Source organism: Garra rufa, chromosome 21, assembly GCF_049309525.1.
Source record: "Garra rufa chromosome 21, GarRuf1.0, whole genome shotgun sequence".
Lineage (NCBI taxonomy): Eukaryota > Metazoa > Chordata > Actinopteri > Cypriniformes > Cyprinidae > Garra > Garra rufa.
The window spans coordinates 4,498,693-4,520,196 of NC_133381.1; the positions used below are offsets into that span (position 1 = coordinate 4,498,693).

The 21,504-nt window shown below is 34.0% G+C and overlaps 1 protein-coding gene across 1 annotated transcript in view; it reads left to right on the forward strand.

Moving 5' to 3' along the window:
• The window catches only part of LOC141295622 (kelch-like protein 29), a 150,759-nt gene that overhangs the window by 34,696 nt on the left and 94,559 nt on the right, over nucleotides 1-21,504 (forward strand). Inside the window, exons 4-5 of the mRNA XM_073826869.1 lie at nucleotides 2,320-2,458; nucleotides 15,433-15,629. Coding sequence (XP_073682970.1) covers nucleotides 2,320-2,458; nucleotides 15,433-15,629 — 336 coding nt within the window. The remainder of the gene's footprint in view (nucleotides 1-2,319; nucleotides 2,459-15,432; nucleotides 15,630-21,504) is intronic.

Below are 21,504 nucleotides of genomic sequence, written 5' to 3' on the forward strand. Positions count from 1 at the left end.
TCTCGGCCAAATATTGTCCTATCCTAACAAACCATATATCAACAGAAAGCTTATTTATTGAGCTTACATATGATGTATACATCTCAGTTTTGTAAAATTTAACCTGGTTTTGTGGTCCTGGGTCACATATATCATTACAAGTGGCATTACAGTAATGCGCCTTTTCTTTTTTCTTTGTTTAAAATGTAAGCTTTTTTGTATTTATATTCTTTAGTTTCTCTCACATACTGTGTCCTTACAGTGTCTTATATTGCTTAGAGGTGGTGTTGGTTTAGTAGATGTTATTTTGGGTCAGATGGTCACAACCACTTTTCCAGCGCTCTTGGTTTCTGAAGTATTTTCCCCGTTCATTATCTCCAAAGGGATTTCAAAACATTCTTGGTAAAGAGTTGTAGGACTTGAACCAAAGCAAACTGATTCCAGATTGATCCCAATACAAGCACAAAAGTGCAAAGGCGTAAGGCTTTTTAGGTCAAAATAAACCCCATGAAGCATTGTGAGTGATGTAGTCAAATCTGTTGTACCATAGCTGTTTAATAAATGCATTTGATGTTTTTGTCCTAAATCTATACAACAGTCCAGCTTGTGGAGTGTGCATGGTTACGTGATTCCTAATATTTTCCGGGAGTGAGCAGTTATTGTTCTCTTTTGCAGTAGTTTCTGTTTCCATGGAAGCAGCAACTTAATTTATTAATTTATTCTATTCAGATTTTGTTTATTCATATTTACTTTCATGTTTCTTATTGACTGATTGATTGAATACATTGAGTTTGCATATGGATCATTACACTCAGTGCTTATGGTATAGGTCTTTTTAGACTTTTTAGACATTACATTACAGTTAAAAATGTCGTTTATTGTAGAGTTATAATAAATTGCTAAATAATAGAAATATAGCTTAAAGAGAAAAAAATGAAACCCATCACTATAATGTAACTTGTTAATGGGTTGTATTAAAACACAGATGTATTTATCGTTTTAAAATATGATTATATTAGAGTAATCAGAATATAATGAAAATCCCTGAGAGTAATGAAATTAAGTGTTTTAAGTTTTTTTTTTTTTTTTTAAGTAAAAAAATAATTAGTCAAAAAATAATTAGGAGAAGGACATAGAAAAATTATATATATATATATATATATATATATATATATATATATATATATATACACACAATATATATACACAATATATATTTCCTTTTTTTTCTTTGTGTGTGTCTGCTGCTCAAAAGTTTGGGATCAGTAGGATTTTTAATGCTTTTTAAAAGAGACTTTTCCGCTCATCAAGGCTGCATTTATGTGATTTAAAAATACAGAAAAAAATGTAATATTGTGAAATGTTAATGCAATTTAAAACAGTGCTTTTCTATTTTAATATACTTTAAAATAGAATTTATTCCTGTGATGCAAAGCTGAATTTTCAGCACCATTACTCCAGTACTCAGTGTCACATGATTCTTCAGAAATCATTCTAATATATTGATTTATTATCAGTGTTGGAAACAGTAATGCTGCAATATTTTATTTTGAAACCTGTGATACTTTTTCAGGATTCTTTGACGAATTAAACAATAAAAAGAACAGCATTCATTCAAAATAGAAATCATTCTTAACAATAAACACCTCGTTCAAAGTTTGGGGTCAGTACATTTTTTCTTTCTTTCTCTTTTTGAAAGAAATGAATACTTTTATTCAGCAAGGATGTGTTAAATAGATAAAAAGTGATAGAAAAGACTTGTATTGTTAGAAAAGATTTCTATTTTGAATAAATGCTGGTCTTTTTAACTTTTTATTCATCAAGAATCCTGAAAACGGTATCACAGGTTCCAAAAAAATATTAAGCAGCATTGATAATGCAAGTAATAAATCAGTATATTAGAATGAGCAGGTTTGCGTCACGGAAATAAATGATTGATAAATGTTTGTGAAAGGAATAGTTCACCCTAATATGAAATGTCTGAAATGAGCAGAAAGAAGGGTTTGGAATGACATGATGGTGAGTAAATAATAACAGCGTTTTCATTTTTGGCTGAAGTATTCCTTGAAATCCAAGCAATAGACATCTTACTAATGAAGTTCAGCGGTTGTTTCGTGGAATCCCATTGAAATGAGAGCGCTGACCTCTGCCCTACTCCTCTGTTGTTGTTTTTCCTTCATGCTTGATGGTTTTATTCCTCCATTCCAGCCTTTTTACTCGCACAAACAAATAATTTCCTGTTTTTCTTCGAGTAATGATTGGTTTTGTCATCAAATGCTCTGTGCTTGGATCTCAGAAGGTCCGAGAATCACTGTTTCTCTTCTTTCTCTTGTTCTACAGAAATGTTGAAGGAATTGAACCAGCAGCGGAGAGAGAAAGAGTTTACAGACCTGAAAATAATTGTTGAAGGCAAAGAGTTTGAAGTCCATCAAAATGTTCTAGCTTCCTGCAGCTTGTATTTCAAGGACATGGTGAAAAGGTTTGCTTTCCTCCCGTCCTTGATCTATTCTGTTCTTTTCGTAGGGTGCATTTGTGTCGCCTCCTTTTCCCTCCCCGTCTCTTGCAGGTCTGAAGACATCGGTTCCCGTCACAGGGCCAGTAGCCATTCTGTCTGTCCCACCGACGAATGTATTTCGCTGCTGAAAAAGGTCGAGGCGTCGACCGATCTGACCCTTTCATCTCCATTTACTAAGTGTGCCGCTTTGCATTTTAATGGGCGAAGAAGTTCCATGACTGGGGGTTTCGCTTTTGAATGCTTTGTAAATGTCAAAACAAATGAAAGGCAGATTTTAGGGATGCGTTTGGCATATTGGAGCAGTGCTGCACTCAGCTGTGTCAAGTGCTTAGATGGGATGTTCTAGTCGTCCCACTTCACCTTTTACCTGCTGGGACTCGCTCCGTATCTCGGCGGAAATTCACGCGCCGCTTTGAGCGCGCCGCCGAGATTAAGGGAGCTGCGCGGATCTCGTTTATGCTTCGGGAAATTCTGTTTCTTGCCGACTTTGCCGGCTCCTATCGACGCTGATCTCAGCAGTCGGGTGTCCCGGAGACGTGAGACTGACTGGATGTTATTTATGAGGTTTACCGGCAAAGAATCGTAGAATCCCAGAATCCGTTGTACGTCTATCAGGTGCCCTTCTGGTGAACCTGTGAGGCGAGTTTAATGCAAATTCATATTTTTACATGCAAATGAGATTTGCGGCAAACTGTTTGCAGTACATTTGTGGCGAAAGGTTGTAGCTAACCTTTAAAATATTTATTTGCATGTGTATATGATTGATTGCTTGATTTTTCTTAGCAGAAATAGTGGAATATAAAATCTAAAGAATGGAAAAAATTGTTACATTCAGGTTGTACATCATTTTTGTATTATTTTTTTTTTTTATTATTGTTTTTCAGAGCTAGATCTTTTTTGGGCATGTTTTTAAAAGTATTTTAACCCTGTAAAGCCTGACATGGTAAATAATAGTCCGAAAACCTGAAGTTTATTGAATTTTTCAACAAAATGTATATAAAAAAAGTTAAATTTTCAACTTTGTTGTTGAGTTTCATTTGATCTATTAGGCTTTTATAAGTCATATAGTATGAAAGATTAAGATATAGATAATACATTTTATTCAGAAGCCCAAACTGAGCAAAAATAAGCAATTTGGTTCAGGAGCTGATATTTTTATGGACAAAACAATGAGATATTTATAATAGTATAGCAGATTCTAACATAAAAAGATATAAATATCAGCAAAATATATAAAGGCTTTTGTGTAAGGCTTTTATGGCTCATATATTGTGATATAGTGAGAATAAAACAGCTAAAATATGCTGATATTTATATGTTCAAAAAGATTAAATTCTGATAGCTTTTAATGTAGATCAATGAGGTTTTTCAAAGCTAGACATTTTTTTTGGACATGTTTTTAAAAGTATTTTTAACCCTGTAAGGCCTGACGTATTAAATAATGGTCAGAGAAATGAAAGTTTATTACATTTTTCAACATAATTTATAAAAAAGTTTGCAAATGCATTTTTATTGAGTTTCATATTTGATCTATCAGGCTTTTATAAGTCATATAGTATGAAAGAGTAAGATATAGATAATACATTTTATTCAAAAGCCCAAACTGAGCAAAAATAAGCTATTTGGTTCAGGAGCTGATATTTTTATGGACAAAACAATGAGATATTTATAACAGTATAGCAGATTCTAACATAAAAAGATATAAATATCAGCAAAATATATAAAGGCTTTTGTGTAAGGCTTTTATGGCTTTTATTCAGAAGCCAAAACTGAGCAAAAATAAGCGATTTGGTTTACGTGCTGAAATTTTTATGGACAAAACAATGAGATTTTTATAACAGTATGGCAGATTCTAACAAAAATTATATAAATATCAGTAAAATATATAAAAAAAGTTTGCAAATGCACTTTTTTGAGTATCATATTTGATTCATAAGGCCTTTATGACTAATATGTTATAATATAGAGAGAAGATGAAGGAAAAATAGCTAAAATATGTTATTTGGTGCAAATGCTGAAATTTATATGTTCATAAAAAGATGAAATTCTGATAGCTTAAAGTGTAGATCAACTAGGTTTTTATAACAGTATTTCAGATACTCATGTTTATAACATAAAGTTATCAGTTGTAACACTATATCTCCAATAATGTCTTAGTAAAAAGATATTTAAATTATTAAAACATACAATGCAGTTCAACAGTGATGACTGAGAGATGAACAAATACATTCCTCAAAAATCCTATGATCAAAAATGATTTTTCTAAAAATTGATGATGGATAATTAAGTAAACCTTAAATTGCTTCAGTCCAGTAAGTGTTCATCTTAGAATATTATTACTTATTCTTAAGTTTACATCATAAATATCAGTAAAGATTTCAGAGCGTAATGACACACAAAGCACAAACTCATAGTGGACATTTACAATTATGAAGAGTACAAAGTTCTCATTTAAAAGCCTTAGAAATGTGCATATTAAATATGATACAGTAGGCTGTATAGGGTTAATGTGTTGTTGAATGAAAATGCACAGCAGTACAGCCGATTGCACGCATGTGTTGCTCATCTATCCCTGTCGGCCTCGTTTCAGTCGCATCAAATTAAACACAAACCAGGGTGTTGAACACAGAGAACAAACAGATTTCAGTTGGCTTGGCATGTGAAATTGCAGTAATGCTTTCATATTCCCGTCTGATATATATCGTGATGCATCTCCTCCAGTTTGAAGGCCAGATTGTGCTTGGGAATCCCGGGCGGTTGATTGTGAATTTAGTCCAGGTCGAGCTGAACTATCTCAAGAGCGGCGGCAATGAAAACTGCATTAGGAGCAATAACTCAGAAGTTTGTTCTCGGTGAAGCACAAAATGTGCTGATACACCTCGCAAAGCGATTTGAGTTCCACTGCCCCTGGAAACACAGAAACTAAGGGCTCTGGATAGGGAATTACACACTCTTATTGACATCTAGATTGTCTTTTTTAAAAATGTAGAGAAAACGAGTATTTCTGTAAAACCTAGTGAGCTACCAAGGCAGCATCCCTACTGATCTGGAACACATCATGCACTTGGGACTCACAAAATGATTGTAATTGACTTTGATGTTATCATGTTGAATATCAGTTAATGGTTCGCTAAAATGCATTTATGCTTTATATAAGCATTATATATTTATTTATGCACACTTATTTTGACTTATTAATTCATTTATTACATGTTTATCCATTTATGCATGCATTTATGCATATATTATTTTTTTTATTTTTTGCACGCATGCATTTATGCATATGTGCTTTTTTGTATTTATGCATTTCTGCTTTTATATTTATGCATTTATGAATTTATTTTATGCACATAGGTTTATTTATGCATTCATTTATTTGCATTTATTTGTTTATTTATACATGCATGCATATGTGCTTTTTTTGTATTTATGCATTTCTGCTTTTTATATTTATGCATTTATGGAATTATTTTATGCACATGGGTTTTTTATGCATTCATTTATTTGCATTTATTTGTTTGTTTATTTATACATGCATGCATTTATGCATGCGTGCTTTTTTGTATTTATGCCTTTATGGAATTATTTTATGCACATGGGTTTATTTATGCATTTATTTATTTGCATTTATTTGTTTATTTATGCATGCATGCATTTATGCTATGTGCTTTTTGTATTTTTGCATTTATGAATTTATTTTGTGCACATAGGTTTATTTATACATTCATTTATTTGCATTTATTTGTTTGTTTATTGCATGCATTTCATGAATTTATTTTATGCATTTATGCATTTGTTTATTTTGTTTATTAGTTCATTGCAATTATTTATGCAATTATCAATTTATTTATGCATTAACACGTTTATTTATTCATATGTAACCCTGTCTGTGAAATCCTAAAGACTCAAAATCTAATAACAAGCATCAAAGTTTGATTTCAACCATTAATTTCACTATGATTTTCATCTTTGACCTTACTCAGTCAATATTAAAGATATCAAGGTTACGTTTTCACAGAATGTTCTGTACCGTATGAAGAATAATTTTATGTAGAAAACAGAAAATCACAAATAAAATACTGTAGTTGGGTTTACACAGCCAGGGTCACATATATGCACATACTATTTATTTAAATAAATAATTTTCCGTTTTGATGTGTATTTTTCACCGAGCTTGTCACAATGCATTCTGGGATTGCGATTTAACATGCATTCTGGGATGGCATTTTAGAAACCAGCATAATCTTGCACATATGATGCCTGTAGGCGGCTCATTAGGTTACAGAACAATGCCATACAAAGTCACATCATCGCCATTCAGTTGAAAAATACATTAGCTCTGTGCGTTTCTTTATATTTGCACAAAGTCGCAAATATGTAACCTTGTCAAGCGGTATTAAAGTGATACGATGCATTTGAACAGGCAGTTCAACTTCATAGAGTTCAGCTGGAAAGTTCAATCTGATGTTTATGTGCGTTTATGTACATAGAACTGTCTGTCGGCTGAAAATTCACGCTACATTAAATCGAGAGTCAACAGCTTTGTTCAGCAGAAGAAAATCAATGGCGTGTCATGATCCGTAAAGCAGCAGCATACTAAAGCGTTCAGAAAACACTCTTGCATTATTAATTTATCATGCATTTCTAGTGGGGAAAAATGTGAGTGGTCTTACACTATTTCAGCATGATTATTTGCTTGTTTACACTTCAGACGTGCTTTATTAAAAATTGACTTCAGTCTTTGAACTTTAAGGGAAAAGGGCCTGTATGATGAATATCAAATCTGAACGAAACATTGATCTCGAAAACGATCCATGCATCGGGCTGTAATCCGAGTTTAATATCGGAGACGTCTGGCGGCCCTTTAATGAGCGAATCAGGCTGTCGTTATCATGGCGCCCGTCATTTATATCAGTCAAACGGACCATGTTTATCTAATCGTCTATAAAGAACACCTGCTGTATTTGTCGTTCTCAGAGAAAACGTGCATTAAAAAGTGATTCATCCATTTAGCAAATCATGCACTAAGTGGATCTGCGTTTGGATGTAATATATAGCCATTAACGTGCTCGCGTTCACATCGATACAAGGCAGAGCCGCTTATGAATTTTACAGTACCTCCAGAGATTCAGCCTGTCTGCTGGATTTTATTGAATGTTTGTGCTTTGTTTCTGGCAGTGCATCCATCATGTTGCCACTTGCTGAGTGTTTTCACATATATATTAGCATAGACACTTCGTTATTAGTCTGAGACGGATAGCTGGCGTTGAAGAGCCCACTTTAGTTTGACAACTCTTGATTTGTTTTGTTCTATTAAAATGGACACTTAACTCAGAAGGTCTAGTGGTTTGATACCCACTTGTAATTTTTTTGCTGCTTTCTTTTGATCCTCTTAGCTTTTTCATGTCTGGAAGAAGAAATATAGGCGTAAGCTAAAGTGTAATTATTTTAAAGAAAGTTGTGGAGTTAATATAAACCATTGTTTGGGCAGTATAACCCATAATTTATCATGACATTTATTAATTAATAATTTTTTTATGCACATGCATTTGCTTAAGTTAAATGATTCAATTTTTTATTTTGGTTATACATTCATTTATTGTAATTTTTATTTATGCATTTATTTCTAGAAGTATGTGTTTTTGCATTTATTTGTGCATTCACTTATGCATATATGCTTTTTTGTATTTATGCATTTATACTGGTTCAACTAGAGCAAGGCACCTGCAAACCACCTTTGGCTAATGCCATGATCAGCTAAAGAAATAAATGATACATAAAGCATAAAGCAATTTCACCCCAAAAAAAGACATTCAAATAACACGTTTGCACTGAAGATTTCATGAAAGCAAATGTTGATTAAACTGTGCCGAGGTGTGTAATCAGGTATAATGTTGTCCAACAGTCTGCATGTAATGTCAGCGAACAAAGCAAGCAGTCACATTTATAGATTTTTCAGACCGCTTTTTCTCTCAAGGACGTAGGCAAATGAGTGTGCTCGACATTTCCTGGAAAATGGGAAAAATGGAAATTGTGTCTATTTTAGAGACCCCTGTCATTCTTAAAAGGTTTTCGGCCCTTTTGAGTGCTGTACTTTCATCACTGTATTTTCCCAGTCTAATCAATATAATCGTCGTAGTCAGTGTATAAAAAGACAGATTTTGATAACCATTTTAAAAAAAAATTTCAGGGCAGAGGTGTGTTTTATATGTGAGAAAAAAAATAATGGCCAAAAAGTTCGTTTTTTTCTGAGCACAGGTTTTTGTTTTATTTATTTTGTTTATTTATCCATTATTGTGTTTATTATATTTTAAATTTATATATATGTACTACCACTCAAAAGTTTGGGAATAATTTTTTTTTTAAAGAAGTTTCTTCTGCTCATCAAAGCTGTGTTCATTTGATCAAAAATACAGAAAAAAAATAATATTGTGAAATATTATTTCGATTTCAAACAATGTTCTTCTTTATTAAAATACATTAAAATTTAAAGTTGAATTTTCAGAATCATTACTCCAGTCTTCAGCGTCCAGTCTTCATTTTGGAATCTGTGATGCATTTTTTCAGGATTCTTATGTCAATAAAAGGTTAAAAAGAGCAGCTTTTATTTAGAATAGAAAGGTTTTCTAACAATATACACTACTGTTCAAAAGTTTGGGTCAGTAATTTTTTTTTTTTTTTTTTAAGAAATTAATTCTTTTATTCAGCAAGTATGTGTTAAATTACAAAAGTGATAGTAAAGACTTATATTTTTAGAAAAATATATATATTTTGAATAAATGCTGTTCTTTTTAATTTATTCATAAACAATTCTGAAAAGGTTCCAAAAAATATTTCCAAAATTGATAATTATAGTAATAAATAAATCCATACTATATCAATACTATACTAATCAATACTAATGATTTCTGAAGGATGTGACACTTAAGACTGAAGTAACAGCTGATGAAAATTCAACATTGCACCACAGAAATAAATTATATTTTAAAGCATATTAAGATAATAACAGCTATTTTATATTGTAATAACATTTAGGAATACTTTAAAAACTTCTTTATATATATATATATATATATATATATATATATATATATATATATATATATATATAAATACACGTGTATGTGTATATATATAAATATATATATATGTATGTATGTGTGTATATATATGTATATATATGTGTGTATATATATATGTATATATATGTGTATATATATATATATATATATATATGTATATATGTATGTGTATATACACAATATGTGTTTATTTTAATTATAAATGCTTTGCCAAAAAGCTCTTTTGTTTTCTATTTCTTTGTTTTTATTTGTTTGTTTGTCTGTGCATGTATTTATTTGTGTGTTTTGTGAACTTATTTATTTTAATTTTATCTATTTATTTTTCTATGTGTCTGTTTATTTATAGTTTTTAATGCACTTATTTGTATTAATTTGCTTAGAAAGTGTTTATTTATTTATTTAAATTGTTGCAATGCATTCTGGAGTCTCTATAAAGGACACATGCTTGAGAATTTAGAAACCATTATCATGCACATACTTTCGTCGCTATATTTTCCCAGTCTAATCAGTATAATAGTCAATATCAATATAATAGATTTTTTTTTTCAGGGCAGACATGTGATCATACTTGAGAATAAAACTACGGCCCTATGGCTCTTTTCTGAGCAGCGGCGTTTGTGGAAATAGAGCGAGCAAAATCTCAGGGACAGAGAGAGGGCTGAATCTCTATTTTCTTTTTCTTTCCCACCTCTTCCTGGTCGACTACTTTTTGCCTTTTCTTTCTTAATATTTCTCCTCCCCCACTGACACCTGACAGCAATAAACTTTGCATTTTTGTTTTTCTTTTCAGGAGTAACATTTCTTGATTTTTCAGCCAGCGCCAGAGACACCCACCTCACCTCATACTCTGCCTTTTGCCTCCTCCAAGTCAAAGCTCTTATAACGACTAATGTCACCGTTCGTACGCAGGCCGTGTTGAACTCTGTTTTGGCAGGTGTTTGAAAGTAAATCCACGTCCCAGTCATGGAATGGTCCCTTTCCCTGTAGGATGGCTGCTGGTTCCCTGTGGCAGAACTGATTTTCTACCCCCTCCTTTCCTTCCCTGCTTGCATCTCGCTGTCTGTCTGTATGTCTGTCACGTGTAGCGTCTATTTTTCTGTGCATATGTTACAAATATTTCTAGAATTTAAAGGAATAGTTGACCCAAAAATGAAAAGCTGACAGTTTGACTGTTTCCAAAATGTAGACAAGTTTGTTTCTTCATCAGATTTGGAGAAATGTAGCATTCCATCACTTGCTCACCAATGGATCCTCTGCAGTGAATGGGTGCCGTCAGAATGAGAGTCCAAACAGCTGATAAAAACATCACAATAATCCACACCACTCCAGTCCAGTCCATCATTTAATATCTTGTGAAGCCAGAAGCTGCATGTTTGTAAGAAACAAAGCCATCGTGAAGATGTTTTTAATGTCAAACCGTTGCTGGAGTTAGTTACTAAGGCTTGTTTAAGTTGTACGATTTTTCATCTAATATTTATATTTTTATTTCAGATTTATTTCAGTTAACTAAAATTATTTTAATAGTTTTAGTTAATAATAACAACACTGTTCTGAAGTCATGATTGAATTGTGAGAGGAACAGATCAAAAACAAACAAACAAAAAAAACACTTTTTTAATTAATATTTTAATTAATTAAAAAAATTACTTTTGCTGTGTATTTTTGGTCATTTTTTAAATTTAAAATACATTTTACTAGTTTTAGTTAATAATAACGGCACTGTTCTGAAGTCAACATGAATTGTGAGAGGAACAGACCAAAAGAAATAAAAAAAACACTTTTTTTATTATTATTTTGAATTTGCTTTTGTTTTTGTTTTCAATTTTCATTTTCGTTTACTTTTTTAGTAACTTAAACTAAAAATGAAATAAATACAATTTTTAAAAATTAAGTTTGTGTATTTTTGGTCATTTATTAAAAGGTATTTTTAATTAGGTTCATTAAGTTTAGTTTTACATTTTATTATAATATGTTTTTCCTTCTAGTTTTTATATTTTTATTTTAATAAATTTTACTAGTTTTAGTTAATAATAAAAACACTGTTCTGAAAATGATAGAATTGTGTGAGGAACAGAGCAAACGTTAGTATTTTAAATTAGCTTTTATTTTTATATTTTCATTTTCCTTTACATTTTTGCTAACTTAAATTAAAAATAAAATTAAAACTAATTTAAAAAAATATTATTATTATTAATTATTTTTGGTCATTTTTGTACGTATTTTTATTTAGATTTAATTCAATATTTATTATATTTCACAATCAATATTTTGAATTTGCTTTTAGTAACTTAAACTAAAATTAAAATAAAAACTAATAAAATAAAAACTGAAATGAAAGCTAATAAAAAATTGAATTAGGTTTAATTAATTTTCGTGTCATTTTATTGCTATTTTTTTTACTCTTTTCTACATTTTTATATTTAACTAGTTGTTATCCACAAAAAACAAAACACTTTTTAATCAGTATTTAGAATTTGCTTATAAGCTTATAATTTTGTTGTGTATTTTTTATTTAGGTTTAATTAGTGATTAATTTATTTCGACTAGTTGCTAAGCCAGCGTTTAATTTTTTTTAAAGCTTTTTCATCTAATATCTATATTTTATATCAACTTTATTTCCGTTAACTTAAATAGTTTTAGCTAGCGTCATTGCTGGAGTCCATACTTAAAAAAAACATCTCAATAATGAGTTTGTTTCTTAGAAACATGCAACTTTTGGCTTCTCATGACATTAATTGATAGACTGGACTTGGGTGGATTACTTGTGAATTATTGTGATGTTTTTATCAGCTGTTTGGACTCCCATTCTGACAGCACCCATTCACTACAGAGGATCCCTTGAGTACAGTGAGCAAATGATCAAATGCTGCATTTCTCCAAATCTGATGAAAAAACAAACTTACCTACATCTTTGGTGAGCATGTTTTTAGCTAAACTTTGTTTTTGGTTGAACTATTCCATTAAGTGACTTCACAAAAACCAAAAAAAAAGAATAAACGTGTCATTTTTGATGCTAAAATGCTTTATTCTCTCAGTTTTGGTGCAGCATGAAAATGCACCCATTTTACTTTGATTATTTGGATGCATTTCTGAAAGCAACTTATTTAAATAAAAACAACGGATTTATCCATCAGGGAAACACGTGCAAACACCCTTCACATTTTCTTGCCACAGTGCATTTTTTCTACAATTACATTTGCTGCTGATAGTAAGAAACCACACACTTCACCTTTAACACACATGTCTCCTTTAGAATAGGAAGCGTGGCGCCGAGGCAAAAGAGAGGTTATCAGCATTATTATTATTTCCACCTCACTGCCATGTCTAACCGCTTGTTAGACGTGGCCGTTCATTAATGGAACATCATTATGAGCTTTTGTTTCTGGCGACACCTTTGTCTTTTTGCAGCGTCCCTGATAATTGAGGTTTATAGGTTTAGTGTCTAAAGACGCGCACCCAAACAATGGCAGAAAGCAAAGCCGCGGTGCGTCCGTCTGCCAATCAGCCCTCAGCAGATACGCTAAGCCAGCGGCCCTCTTCTAGACGGAGAGGAGAGCGGCTCATCTCGGCAGCCAGGCAATCTGCGCTCTCCATATGCCTTTAAACATGTATTATGCATGAAAATGCATAGCAGCTCACTCAAGTCCTCCCTCAAGCGCTGCTGTAGAGAAACTCACAGGCTTGACTTTGAGTCACACTCGCTGAACAGCTTTAGTTGATGCTCTTCCAAATGAGTCCATCTCACTTTGCGCTGCTTGATAGGTTTTTAATTGTTTCTTAAAGGAATAGTTCGCTTGAAAATGAACACTTTAATTAGCATTGTTCAGTGCTGAACTTAACTGCTTTTTCAGTGTTCAATTTTTCTGAAATCTTTAATCTCCAAAAAGTACCATAAGAAACACCTTAAAAGTTGTCGATACAACTGTATACAGTTTTCGGAAGTTTTCTGAAATGGTGTTATTTCATTTTTTTTTTTTTTGTACTTTAATGTAAATATTTTCATTTTTCATTTTAACTGAGTTTTAAGTAACTTGAGCTAAAGTTAAAATAAACTTAATTTGTGTTTCGGTCATCTTATTTTATTTGGTTTAATTAAATTTTATTATTTTTTAAATTTTTGTACTTCAACTTAAACATATTTGTTTTTCTAATATTTCAGGCTTTATTTCAGTTAACTAAAATTATTTTTAATAGTTTTAGTTAATAATAACAACGCTGTTCTGAAGTCATATGATAAAACTGTTGGAGGAACAGACCACAAGTTGGTTTTTAGTAACTTAAACTAAAATTTAAATTAAAACTATTTAAAAATTGTGTATTTTTGATAATTTTTAAAGTATTTTTAATTAGTACGTTTAATTAATTTTCATATATTGTTGGTGTTTTTTTTTTTAGTTAGTTCCTAATGTTTGAATTATATATATTTTTTTCATCTAATATTTTTATTTTTATTTTAGTTTTATTTTAGTTAACAAATGTTTTTAATAGTTTTAGTTAATTATAACAATGCTGTTCTGAAGTCATATGATAATGTTTTTTAGCAACTTAAACTAAAATTAAAATGAATTGTAAAATAAAATATAAATATATAAAATAATATAAAATAATTGTGTATTTTTGGTCATTTTCAAAGTATTTTTAATTAGGTTTAATTGATTTTCATGTCATGTTAGTGCTTTTTTTTGGTGAGTTCCTAATGAAGCATTTCTAAAAATCATATAATTATATTTTTATTTTAGCTTTATTTCAGTTAACTAAAATGTTTTTTAATAGTTTTAGTTATTAATAACAATGCTGTTCTGAAGTCATATGATAAAATTGTAGGAGGAACAGACCAAAAGTTGTTATTCACAAAAATAAAATGCATGTTTTTATCAGTATTTTGAATTAGCTTTTATTTTTATATTTTCAGATTTTATTATAATTTTAGTTTACATTTTTTAGTAACTTAAACTAAAATTAAAATGAAAACTAATTAAAAAAAAAACAATTTCATTGTGTTTTTTTTAGTTCCTAATGCAGCATTTGTGTTTTTTTTCTAATGTTTGAATTATATATTTTTTATCTAATATTTATATTTTTATTTTAGCTTTAACTAATTAAAAAAAACTATTTCATTGTGTATTTGTTTTTAAGTATTTTTAATTAGGTTTAATTAATTGTCTTGTAATTTCAGTGTTTTTTTTTTTTTTTAGTTCCTAATGCAGCATTTGTATGTTTTTTTTCTAATGTTTGAATTATATATTTTTTATCTAAAATTTATATTTTTATTTTAGCTTCATTTCAGTTAACTAAAATATTTGTAATAGTTTTAGTTAACAATAACGATGTACTGAAGTTATACGATACCTTTGTGTGAGGAACATTATACACAAAAAAAAAAAATGAAATACACATTTTTAAACAATATTTTGAATTAGCCTTTTATATATTTTCAGTTTTCATTATAATTTTAGTTTACATTTTTAGTAACTTAAACTAAACTAATAAACGTGTATTTTTGTTGTGTATTTTTATATAAGTTTTTTTTTTTACTTTGTATTTAATTTTAGTGCTTCTTTCCAGTTAGTTAAGTCAGCTAAGGCAGCATTTCATTTTTTTTTATGTTTAATGATTGCTTAAGTTTTTTTATCTAATATTTATGTTTTATTTCAGTTAACAAAAACAAATTTTAGTAGTTTTAGTTAACAATAACCACAATGCTCTGAAGTCTGTGTAAAAGTTTGTGTAAGTAACAAATCAAAAGTTAAGTTGTTAAACACTGAAAATACACTTTTTCCCACCTCCTTCACTGCTAGTTGCAATTGAGACAGAAGCTGCAGGTGTCTGGTTCAACCTTCTTCATACTGTGTCCAGGTTATCGGGGGAGAACAGAAACGGTGAGAAGATGCAGCTGACAATGAGCAACATCAGTTCAGATGTTCTGGAGCTTCTCCTGGAGTTTGTTTACACCGGCTCCCTCATTATCGACTCGGCCAACGCCAAAACCTTACTGGAGGCGGCCAACAAGTTCCAGTTCAACACTTTCTGCAAAGTCTGTGTCTCCTTTCTCGGTAAGAACCTGCCAGATGAAATGTTTCTCCAACATACTTCACCAAAATCATGCAACTAATTCAGTCACTAAATTGCATGCATTTAATACAAGTACAAGACTGTGCATTAGTTTCACTTTCAGACAAATTGCTCTGAGAAACTTGTCAAATCACGTCTGGTCAGAGAAAGGGTTTAAAACGGTCATGCTCTGCAAAAAATGCTTTTCTTACTTAGATTTTTGTCTTGTTTCCAGCCAAAATATCTAACAATTCTTAAATTAAGAAAAATAATCTTGTTTTCTGTTTGAAATAAGATATTTTTTCTTACCCATTTGGCAGATTATTTTGCTTGTTTCAAGACGAGTAGATATTACTCGTCTAGAAAATCCTTTTTTTATTTAATAATTTTGAGATATTTTGGCTGAAAACAAGTAAGAAAAACATTTTTTGCGGTGAATGTTACTCGAGGTTAAAACAGTTGTGCACACTGCAAAAATACTTTTGCAGAAAATTCCTTTCCAGCCAAAATTCTTAAATTAAGAAGGATTTTCTAGACAAGTAAAATAGGCTTGTTTTCAGAAAAAACAAGTCAAAATTAAGTGCGTTTTTGTTTGAAACAAGCAAAATAATGATATGATAATGATATAAAAAAAAAAATTCAGTTTGAAATAAGATATTTTTGCTTTCCCCTATTGGCAGAATATTTTGTTTCTAGTTTCTATCACAGCCTGTGGAAGGCCGGAGAGGTCTGACGCGTCCCGTCCAGGAGCCAGACATGCAGGTTCCAAAGGTCGGGGCGCGGGTGCCAAATTGTGCCCATCCCCTAAGAAAGAAGGTCTTTCCTCAAGGGGATTTTCCAGGGAGGGGCTGCCGCGAGGGAAATGAGATCTAGAAACCAGGTCCGGGTGGGCCAATATGGCGCAACCAGCAGAACCTGCTCCTCGTCCTCCCTGATCTTGCACAGTGTCTGTGCAAGGAGGCTCACTGGGGGAAAAAAGTAGCTGGCAGTTGGAGGATTCGGGGGAGGCAAACAGATCTATATGGGCCTCGCTGAAATGGCTCCAAATCAGCTGGACTCCGATAAGCTCTCATGCGACAGGAGCGAAGACCACCTTGGTGGTTGATATAGGCTACAGTTGCAGTGCTGTCGGTGCGAACAAGCACATGCTTGTGGCGCAGCATCGATCGTAAGCGACGGAGCGTGACAAGCACAGCCAACAACTCTAGGCAATTGATGCGCCATTGCAGTCGAGGTCCTGTCCAGGAGCCCGAAGCTGCTTGCCCGTTGCACACAGCACCCCAACCCGTGGAGGAGGCATCTGTGTAAACCACCAGATGCCTGAAGACCTGTCCCAGAGGGACTCCAGCCTGAAGAAAGGCTGGGTCTGACCACGGGCTGAACAGGCGGCGACATTGCGGGGAAACGCCAATCCGGAGTGTGCCGCAGTGCCATGCCCATCTCGGGACTCGATCGTGTAACCAGCGCTGAAGCAGTCTCATATGAAGCAAGCCCAGCGGCGTCACGGCAGCTGCCATATGCCCCAGAAGCCTCTGGAATGTTTTTGAGAGGGACCGCTGTCTTGTGTCTGAAGGACTCCAGACACTTCAGCACTGACTGCGCGTGCTCGTTGGTGAGGCGGGCTGTCATGTTGACCGAGTTCAGCTCCACACCGAGAAAAGAGATCCTCTGCACTGGGGAGAGTTTGCTCTTCTCTTGGTTGACCTGAAGGCCCAGATGGCTGAGGAGCCGAAGCACCAGGTCCCTGTGTTTGCACGACAAGTCTCAAGAGTGAGCTATGAGAAGCCAGTCGTCGAGATAGTTGAGGATGCGAATGCCCTTCTGCCAGAGGGGGGAGAGGGCAGCCTCCGTGACCTTCGTGAAGACACAGGAAGAGAGGGACAGGTCAAATGGTAGCACTTTGCACTGATATGCTCGACCCAAGAAAGCAAACCATAGGAAGGGTCTGTGTCGAGGTAGAATCGAGACATGAAAGTACACGTCCTTCAGGTCGATGGCTGCAAACCAATCCTGGGGACGGATGCATGTTAGCATGCGCTTCATCATGAGCATCTTGAACGGCAGCCTGAGAAGGGACCGATTCAGGGCTCGAAGATCCAGGATAGGTCTTAGCCCACCGCTCTTTTTGGGCACGATGAAGTAGGGACTGTAGAACCCTGACTTCATCTCGGCTGGAGGGACAGGCTCGATTGCATCATGGGTACCTCCAGACCGATCCCCCTGGCGACTCGGAGGAGCATAGCCGAGAGTTTGGCATCCGCCTCAGATGGAACAGCGACCACGAAGGGGACATCTCATCCTCCTGTGGAGCGCCAAAGGAGACACTCAGCCCGGCGTGCGGGGAAGCGAATTGCTCTGGCAACTCGACGGGACACGCTGAGGTGCAGAAGGTTGCAGGGCTTTGCTAGCCGGCGGCACATTCTGCACATGACTTGAATGTCCCCCTTGTGTCTCGCTACGGGGGCCGAAAAGCATTGACGGCTTAACGACCTACCGCGGGAGGACGACGAGGGGAGCCTCCTCGCGAATGAGCGGCGGGACTTCAGCGTGGACATGGTCACGCGTTCGCAATGAACGCACAAACCATCCGTGAACGCTGCCTCAGCATGCTCTCGGCCCAGACATGTGAGGCAGTGTTCATGTCCGTCCAGTGAGGTGAGGAAACTGCCATACCCAGAAGCGCACGGCCGGAAAGACATATCGGGAAGATGTCCTCCACAGTCGTGAGAAATTTACTCTTTTTAGATCCCAGTTTGCCCAGGGAGGAACCGCGGCACAACTGTGCACTCAATGGGGCTGCTCGCTGGCGTTGCAAAGACTTTAATATTGCGTTGAAAATGGCAGCCCGCAGGATCTTTGCTGGCGGCTGCCAAACGCTCTTTTAGTAAGGCAGCACGCCAGCAGAGAGAGTTTGAACTCTCGCAGGAACTCTTTTGTTTTTAGTTTCGGTTTGTTCACCGGGCTCGAGCATGAAGGCTCCGAAGCGAAAATCTGAATGGGTGGCTGCCTGCCACCATCTTATATACCTGTATGTGTAACCCCTCACACTCCGAGCGAGTCTCGAACCCGGGTCTCCGGCACGGGGGGCGGACGCACTAACAAGGAGGCTAAAGGCTGCAACCTCTAGCGTCTGTCGCTAGTGCGTCTCTTGAGATCGGGGAGTGAGGTTTACCTGCACAGCATCTACTAGCTGGCCTCCGTTACATATGTAAGGGGGAGTGGCTTGGCATGCAAATGCCACTCGCCAATGTTCATTGGCCTTTTGAATAAGGCTCAGAGATGTTTGGTCTCTCAGGCGAGTTCCCATATGTAACGTCGTAGTGAAACGACTGAAGGGGAACAAGATTATTTTTCGTACCCAATTGGCAGATTTAGCTTGTTTCAAGCAAAAACGCTCTTAATTTTGACTTTTTTTTTTTCTGAAAACAAGAGAATTTTTACTCATCTAGAAAACCTTCTTAATTAAGAATTTGTAGCTATTTTGACAGGAAACAAGGCAAAAAATCTAAGTAAGAGAAGTGTTTTTGCTCTCTCTGACCAGACGTTATGCGACAAGTTTCTCCGAGCAATTAGTCTGAAAGTGAAACTAATGCACACAGTGATGTACTTGTATTAAATGCATGATATTTAGTGAGTGAATTAAGGTGCGGTCACACTGCACTTTTCGTTCCATTGACTTCCATTCATACGCATGCGAATGCCATAGACCGGAAACGCAAGCCAATGCGAAATATTTTCGCATTTCACTGCGTCTGAAAGTTCAAACTTGGTGAACTCTGACCAACGAATTCGTATCACATGACTCTGTGGGACCAACAGGAGATCGATACGTCACAGCATGACCTCTAGCTGAATGAAAAGAACCTTAAATTTAAACATTTAAAACTGTAACACTGCGGTAGTGTAGTAGATTGTGTGTTTTTACATTTAAAATGTATTATTAGTGTCATGTGCTGAATTTAACTTTTAAAAAGACGCAGCCGAGCATGACGTCATATCACGACCGTTGCAGCAGCATCCGAAGGAATTTCGCACGCTCAAAGTCTAGTGTGACCGCGCCTTTAGTTGCATGATTTAGTTGCAGTGTGCAAAACTGTTTTAACCTTGTGTAACATTATAAGAGCACCTCAGGAAAGAAATGCGGCATTGAATGCCCAACATGACTGTAGTTCTCAATCTCTCATGGACAAATTATGGTAATAGGCTTTCTAATGAGTTTGTTTTTGTAGGTACTCTAAAATCTTAGAGTAATTTACTGGAACTTCATGGTGAAGCCGTGAGGGAATATGCTCATTATTCATTCTGTCCGCGTCTCGCTCTCTCTTTTTGGATTCTGTTTCCCCTTTCAGAGCTGGAGGCTTGTGTTATGTTGATTGACACATGAGCACAACACACACACGCTCTGCTGTGGACTGAAGTGAATCAGAAATACAGTTGCTCATTACAGCAGTCATAATGACTTGCACGCTGCTTGCGAATCAGACGTCTTGACGGCTGATATGCAGTAATTTCTAGTAATCTGAATCCTTGTCGTAATATTTTAGTCAGATGTTGCAGCAGGAGCCAGACTCTGAGGAGTCAATCCATACATATTTTAGCATGTAGATCCTGTCGGGCAGCTCGGCACCATTCAGGACTGAATTGAGAATGTGGTTTACATGTCAATTCAGCTTCAGAATTGGAATTGAGATGCATGCCAGATGCTGGATTATGATTTGAATATGATCTTGGGGAAGTAGAATTGAAATGGAATGATATTGAAATAAATTGATGCTGTAAGAGGAGTTTATATTTGTGGTTTTAAAATGATGGTTTTCACAGTGAATTAACTATAAATCTTGCTGTGTGTACTGCAGTTCAAAAGTATGGGATCAGTAAGTCTTTTCTGCTCAAGGCTGTGGTTATTTGATTAAAAATACAGAAGACCTGTAATATTGTGAATTATTATCGCCATTTAAAATAGTGGTTTTATATCTTAATATATTTTAAAATTGAATTTATTCTTGTGATGCAAAGCTGAATTTTCAGCATCATTTCTCCAGTCTTCAGTGTCAATGATCCTTCAGAAATCATTCTAATATTCTAATTATTCTAATATGCTGATACGACTTTATTTTCAATGTTGGAAACAGTTGTGCTGATATTTTTATTATTTTTATTTAAAAAAAATTTTTGAACCTGATATTTTTGGTGAATAAAATGTTAAAAAAGAACAGCATTTATTTAAAATACAAATATTTTGTAACAATATACAATTGTTACAAATTGTTTCATTGTTACTTTGTTGTTTGAAAGAAATGTGGATGTGATTAAGAAGTGTTTCTAAGTGTTCTATTTTGAATAAATGCTGTTTTTTTACTATTTATTCATGCATCACAGAAATAAATTATATTTTAAAGTGTATTAAAAACTCATATTTAATGAATTTGAGATTTTTTCATAACATTGATAACATATTTATAGCAATATCATATAGGGTTGCAAAAATGTGGAAAATTTCCAGTAAATTTTGGAAACTTTCCAGGATTTTTTGTTGCTTTCCTTTAGAAGTTTTTCTAATATGCTGATTTATAATCAATGTTGGGAACAGTTGTGCTGCTATTTTTTTACTTTTTAAATTTTTTTGGAACCTGTGTTACTTTTGGTGAATAAAAATTCTTTGATTGTATGAAAAGAACAGCATTTATTTAAAATACAAATATTTTGTAAGAATATACAATTGTTACAAATTGTTACACTGTTATATTGTTGTTTGAAATAAATGTGGATGTGATGAAAAGTGATAGTAAAGGCTTACATTGTTAGAAAAGATTTCTATTTTGAATAAATGCTGTTCTTTTTAACTTTTAATTCACGCATCACAGAAGTAAATTATAT